Source organism: Adiantum capillus-veneris, chromosome 25 (assembly GCF_014529385.1).
Source record: "Adiantum capillus-veneris isolate H3 chromosome 25, ASM1452938v2, whole genome shotgun sequence".
NCBI classification, from domain to species: domain Eukaryota; kingdom Viridiplantae; phylum Streptophyta; class Polypodiopsida; order Polypodiales; family Pteridaceae; genus Adiantum; species Adiantum capillus-veneris.
In genome coordinates this window covers 121,020,311-121,027,500 of record NC_140955.1, presented here as the reverse complement: position 1 = coordinate 121,027,500, position 7,190 = coordinate 121,020,311, and the positions used below count along the sequence as shown (strand labels likewise).

The 7,190-nt window shown below is 46.6% G+C and overlaps 1 protein-coding gene across 1 annotated transcript; it reads left to right on the top strand.

Annotated features, from left to right (window-relative positions):
* The first annotated feature begins 268 nt into the window (after positions 1 to 268).
* On the top strand, positions 269 to 6,984 carry LOC147425560 (indole-3-acetic acid-amido synthetase GH3.6-like). The gene is made up of 4 exons (XM_086499574.1): positions 269 to 809; positions 1,143 to 1,244; positions 1,373 to 2,232; positions 2,330 to 6,984. Exons 1-4 carry the CDS (start codon positions 403 to 405, stop codon positions 2,923 to 2,925), a joined length of 1,965 nt encoding a protein of 654 aa, XP_086355700.1. The 5' UTR covers positions 269 to 402; the 3' UTR covers positions 2,926 to 6,984.
* Positions 6,985 to 7,190: the final 206 nt, after the last annotated feature.

Here is a 7,190-nt window from a genome sequence, read left to right as displayed (position 1 = left end):
ACGGTTTTTTCCGCCTGCCGTTGCCGGCTGCCCACCTTCTACACGCTACTGTCCCTACATGCACAGATTCTCTCTCTCTCTCTCTCTCTCTCTCTCTCTCTCTCTCTCCGCGCGCGCACGCGCAAGCGACCCCTTTGCTTGCCACGTCCCCCAGCAGGACATCCAGGGCCGCCTCAACCATGACACCCCGCTCCCGGCCCCCATCACATCTAGACACAATATATATGTGTGCGTGTGCATGGACTATACCATTGCACCCTGACCACCTTCTTCACCCCTGTTGCATGCAACAACACTGCAGCAGCCCAACATCCCCCGCCCCATCCCCAAAAAAAAACACAAACGAACCCCGGCCTTCCCCCCTCTCTCTGCTCATTCTCATACAGCTATCGTTTACCCCACATGGCTCATATCCACTCTAAGTCACTACCAGCACAGTGTAAGCTTCCAGCTACACCCCCTAACACCACGAACGCTGCTTCCACTCCTGAAGCTTCTCCACCATATATCCTCAGTTTGGTGAAGCCAGCCATGCCTAAGAGCGACCACGAGGCCCTGGACCTCCTCGAAAGCCTGACTCACCATGCTGATCTTATCCAAGCAGAGACTCTCTCTGCGATCCTGAAGCGGAACGCTCACACGGAGTACCTAGGCAGGTATGGGCTTCAAGGACAGACCGATCGTCAGAGCTTCAAGTCACTTCTTCCCATGATCACCTATGAAGATCTTCAGCCAGAGATTCAACGGATTGCCAATGGTGACACTTCACCCATCCTCTCTGCACATCCTGTTTCCGAGTTCCTCACCAGGTAGTGAATCGAGCTGCACCCATTAGCCAACTAAACTTATATTTAATCTATGCAAAATGCCAAAAATTCTAGAGGAACAATATATAGAGAAAGAGGCAAAATATGGAAATCAAACAACTAAGTTAAGCAAGAGCCCCATAAAACATACTACCATGTTTCTCAAACCTCAAAGCGACTTGTAACTAAGATATTCTATATTTGGACATGCTACAAGTAAATGTTTATAGGGAGGCGTTATAGAAACACATGCATTTGCATGGTGCGAACCTTTTGAATCCTGTTCTTGAAAATATGATTAACCTCCTGCTAACAAGCTACCCATTGAATATGCAGTTCTGGGACCTCAGCAGGGGAGCGTAAGTTGATGCCTACAATCCACGATGAGTTCCAAAGGCGATGCCTGCTCTACAGTTTTCTCATGCCCATCATGAACCAGTAAGACTTTAGATTCTAGTTAAGCTTCTGTCTTATGTAAATATGCATATCTCTCTCAAAGTCCATTTGATCGTGCAAAGCTCCCTGACATTTCCCCATTACTGATGATAATTAATGGATGCTTGCAGGTATGTACCTGACCTGGACAAAGGCAAAGGAATGTACTTTTACTTCATCAAGTCTGAGGTGAAGACTCCGGGGGGCTTGCTTGCACGGCCTGTCCTAACCAGCTATTACAAGAGCCACTGGTTCACAGAGCGACCATACGATCCTTTCAATGTGTGCACCAGCCCGAACGAGACGGTATTGTGCCCCGACGCCTTCCAGAGCATGTACTGCCAGATGTTGTGCGGACTCTTGCACCGTGCCGATGTGCTGCGTATGGGAGCCGTTTTTGCCTCGGGTTTCCTGCGTGCCATCCGCTTCTTGCAAGACCATTGGCAGCAGCTCTGCAACGACATCCGCGCCGGAGAGCTGAGTGATGCCATCACACACGAGCCTTCGAGGCATGCTGTTGGTGACATCCTCGCATCAATGGGTCCTAATTATGCAGAGCAAGCTGATGAAATTGCACGCATTTGCTCTGAATGCCAAGAAAAGTCAAGCTGGAAAGGAATTATTCCACTCATTTGGCCACGAACCAAATATATCGATGTCATTGTAACAGGCGCCATGGCCCAGTACATTCCGACACTGAACATGTACAGCAGTGGGCTGCCCCTCGTCTGTACCATGTACGCATCCTCAGAATGCTACTTTGGCGTCAATCTCCATCCCCTCTGCAAGCCTTGTGATGTCTCCTACACACTCATCCCCAACATGGCCTATTTTGAGTTTCTACCCGTCTCCAACCACGACGGCAACAAATCCCACAAGCATTCGGCAAGAAAGTCATCATCTCTTGACAATAACAATGATGCTAAGGTGGTGGAGCTGGTGGATGTACAAGTAGGGTGTGAGTACGAGCTTGTGGTCACTACCTATGCAGGTAAGTTTTAACTTGAAGATAGGTAACATATAATCTAGTCCATGGGTACCGTATGATGTACTGATGAAAGTTTTGCATATCATGTGATACATGGCAGGCCTGTACCGCTACAAAGTTGGAGACATACTGCGAGTCACAGGCTTCCACAACAAGGCACCACAGTTCAAGTTTGTGTGCCGAAAGAACGTGGCCCTAAGCATAGATGCAGACAAGACAGACGAGGACACACTGCACAGGGCCGTGGAGGCGGCGACACGGTCTCATCTGATTGGAACAGGTGTAACCCTTGTAGAGTACACGAGCTGTGTGGATCTTAGCACAATCCCAGCGCATTATGTGCTGTTCTGGGAGCTGGAATACAGTACAAAAGCTGTTAATATTAGTGTGGAAGGGGTGACGGCCATGCTGGAAGAGTGCGGCTGGAGTATAGAGGAAAAGCTGGACTCGGTTTACAGGCAAGGGCGCGTTAGCGACCGGTCTATCGGGCCTCTGGAAATCCGAGTGGTAAAGAAGGGTAGCTTTGAGGCGCTGATGGATTACTGCCTGAGCCGGGGCGCGTCAATCAACCAGTACAAGGCACCGCGGTGCGTGAAAGCAGCGCCAATCATCGAGCTCATGAACTGCCGAGTGGGCTCCTCCTACTGGAGCCCTCGTTGCCCTACTTGGAGCCCCGTCCGCTCTAGCTACAGCTAGTCAATTGGTCAAAAATAGTTATAATGGTTATGGTCAGAAGGACCAGAGGAGGGAGACATACAAGTCAAGAAGCTTGTGGAAAAGGCCCTCAGGGGAAAGGGCTTGTACGAATCTTGCTTTCCTTAGGAGCCACAAATCGTCCTGTCCTGGGATCTCATAGCCTCTCATGAGGCCAAAGTGTCATTCAAAAGCACCTGTAGAAATGCTTCAATGGTCAAAAAAATTTATAGTCTTTTACAAGGAAAACATGGAGAAAACATGTTTTCTCTTTTACAAGGAAAACATGGTAGTAATGGATAGCAATCCTTTAACAACCCTTGAAGGTAAGAAACACTTTTCCTTAATTGACCTTCCACTGTATAAAAAGAATTGACAAAAGATTGTGATGCAATCAAATGATTTCTGCAGACTTTTCATGCCACAAAGATCAGTTCATGTATAAATTGAAACTATGTCTATCATCTGTGGGCCATCTATCCATGCTACTTTAATGAGAATGTGTCACTATATTATAAACACCCAGTAAATAAGTCAAACAGATATACAAGTTGGTCCATATAAGCGTTAATGATCTGTATTATCTGGGGAGAGCTCAGCAGCATAGCAATTTTGGGCTTGATACATTATAAGCAAGGTTGAATCAGGAACACTAGGGGCCAGGGGCTCTTCTCACCTGTCTGCACTCTGGGGGCAGCGATGGGCACGCACATTCTCGATTCAGCAAAACTTCCTTCTGACATCTTGCGCATTCTTGCTCAGCCAGCCTCGGCCTCGAGCTTCAGTCATGGGCTGCCCTGATTCTACAGCCTCATTCTCAGTCATGAATTCACTACACAGACTACATCAGCACCCTTCGAGGACATGTTCAAGTCAAATCACAACCATTGTGATGCAGATCACTACAACCAATCGACATTCGGTTAGCTTTGTTCTTCAAAAGAAACTACAATCCAGTAGGACAGATGCAAAGATATGCCCCAAACGCTTCTCAGGTCTCTCCTCATAGAAGATGTGCTTCCTTGGCTAGTCTGCTAGGTTGCAATTTTGTTCCTAAAAACTCAAGCTTCTTTGTTTCCACACTCAAACCTTAACACTTCCTGACTCTTTACTCATTCCTCTTCATTCCAGGACCGAACCACCCCAACTCCATAAACTTCTTTGCAGACATTCCCTCTCTCTTTTAGACTAAGAAAAGTCCCTCTGATCAGTTTAACAATTCCCAATTCAACATGACATCCAACTTTGAAACCCATTTGTCAAAATCACCCGGCATCGAAGATCACCCAAAGAGCTCATAATTCTGCAAGAAGCTGTGAGACATGGTGGCAAAGGGCATCATTGTCTCTTTTAAAGAAGAATTCTTTTGTGAGTTCCATTTGGTAAAGAAAGATGATGGCATATGCCTTTTTTATCAAAACCTGTCACAAAGCACTATGTAACCCTCTGCCATATCTCTACAATGACTGTAGGTAGCTCAAAATAAAGGGCAAAGAAAAATAACTGCATACCATTTTTGGTGAAGGCTATCACAAGCTAAGAAAACCCTCTCCTATGCCTGGATGATCTCCTCCATGATCTAGGATGCTCAAAATATTTTGTGTCTCTTGACCTTGCCCCGGGGTATTGGCAGATACTTCTTATTCACAATAGTTTTTAGAGCCCCAATGGATTTTTATCATTTTACATCAATCCCTACTCGGTTGATTGATGCTGGTAGCACCTTTCAGCACACGGCTAGCGCAACTTTTCACAATTTAATATCCTTGCTGTCTACCCAGAAGACAGCTGAGTTCACACTAAGATGTGGGAGCATGCTTCCGGAAGTCCTCAAAAAAATCAAACTACGTGATTCGCAACTCATGCTTACAAAACGTAAATGCAGAGCCATGAGATTGAAATTTTCTTGGTTTTGACATCTCTTAAAAAGGGCTTTAACATGACCCTGAAATACTTTCCCCAACCATCTCCAGTCAAAGCCCTTCAGAGCTTCTTACACCTAGTCAATTTCTCAATTTGCTTTGTGCCCCATCTAGCCAAATTGAATAATCCACTCCACAAGCTCCTTTAGAAAGATCCTCCTTTCTTATAGTCCCCACAATGCATGCATAGTTTTAACATGTACACCATCAAGCAGCCAGTTAGAAACTCGAGTACCCTAATCTTTCATAGTTTTAATCAACCCTTATTGCTACAAACAGATGCAACCAGTTAAGAGATCAGCTAGTGTGAAGCTCCTAGCAATAAAAGCTTCAGTGTTCAGAACTTCAGTCCACCATAGCCTTCATTACCTGAAGCCTCAAGCTTCATCACCAGCCTCTCTTAGCTATTCTTACAATGGCAAATCCCCTGGCTGACTCTACTACTGGTTTCGAGCCCTACAAGAGTACCAGATCGAGCTCCAATACTCTAAAGCCACCACATAGCGTTTCACATTACACAATACACAACACACACAGTTTCACAATCAAGCCCTATCACTCCACGTAGACCCCGATTGCATCACTCAATTACAGCCCCTATCCACTTCATTATCCATACCTACACATGCACAACTCCTACGAACATAACGCAGAAAATTTTCCCTCTGCCTCCCCACCCCCTGCCAGCTGTACCTACAACAACCATTGGAGCTCGCGTTCATTATTATGTCCATGGCCGTCTGTAATTTGGCCACATAGATTCCACATAACCTTGTATACCGACCTAAAACACATCAGACAATACAGCAACATCTCATACATTGTCAATCATGTGAAGTCAATCTATCAAGAACTCAGGTACTTATCTCCAACACACCTTCAAGCTGGTCAGCTGGGACATCCTGGGTCCTTTTGCTTGATCTGGCTATTGTAACCACTATGTTAATGTTTTCACAGCATACCTCACCAGCTGGTGTGAGCCACTGGTGCCAATGTCTCTGCATCAACTATAGCCCATTCCAGCTGGTGATCGTCCACCACCCATGCCCTCAGACCATGCAATCTGACCAAGGGAGTCGTTCACAAGTGAAGTTAGCTGCTTCTCAGCCACTCGGCATCACCTAGGGTGTATCACCCTCAAACCAATTGGTTGACAGAGCGGCGAACCAAACCCTGAACCGGATCATCACCAAATATTTTGTCAACCTCTACATCTGCATTGAGATCTAGTTCTCCGTTAGCATTACCATCCAACCAAGTGATCTATTCATTCATGATCAGGTCATTCCGCCTGTTTTGTTTCATAATATCTCATGCATTGTCAATCGTTCTAAACCTCAATCCCTAAAGTCAGGTTCTTATTGCCGACCAAAATCAAACAGGCCTTCTAGCTAGGTCCTTTCCATTCGTAAGCTGATGTCTTGACAGAATACCTCACCCAAGGTGTACGCTGATGTCCTGACAGAATACCTCACCCATGGGTGTGAAGCCACATCGGGTGATCCTCTACCACCCATACGCTCCAACTATACTGTCTGGCCAAGGGAGTGGTGCTTCAGCAGCTTGGTATGAACTAGTCATGTACTTCGCCATATCACCCTCAAACCGATGGGTTGACAAAACAGCTGAACCGAAACCTGAAGCAGATCATCACCAATGCATACATATTTGGTAACCTCTCCATTACAATTGGGGTCAGGCTCTCCCTTTGTCCTGCATGTCCGTCCCATCTTCTACCAAGTGCTGTATGCGGTATGATCGGGTCTTCCTTCCCCGCCGAGCTTCATTACCTGCACAAGACGCCATGGACTGGTACTCTCATCTCTTACTCCACTTTTATGCTCTGCCCTCATAGAAAATCTGCATATATCGGGCCCCTGTCCCGGCTGAGCGAGCCACTATTTCTCGGCCTATCGACTCCGCGCAGTTGCATATGTTCTCAAATGCCAGGTACAAAATGGCTCGCGTCAGCGCATGAAGCCGCATTGCACAACCCCCTATCTGCGGATACTCAGTACTCCTCTGTTCAAATAGCCCGCCTTTCGTTGGTCACTCCTTATTAGGCCGGTTACACACCAGGCCGCTATTATTAACAGAAAGCCTTTGGGTGCCTCTGCACCTTAGGTGTGTACACACCAACCGGCGCCAGCCCCTTTTGAGATGGGCAAGCAACCCTCTACACATCAAGAGACCAAGCTTTTCTTTAAATTTTAAATTTGAACTTTATGGACCAAGCGTGTAGCCTATTGGTTGAAGCTCTTGTCTTTTGTGCGGGACACTAGCGTCCCCAACGCGATGTCCACGTCACCTTTTTCGGATCGAATCCTTTTGCGTCGCCTAGCTACC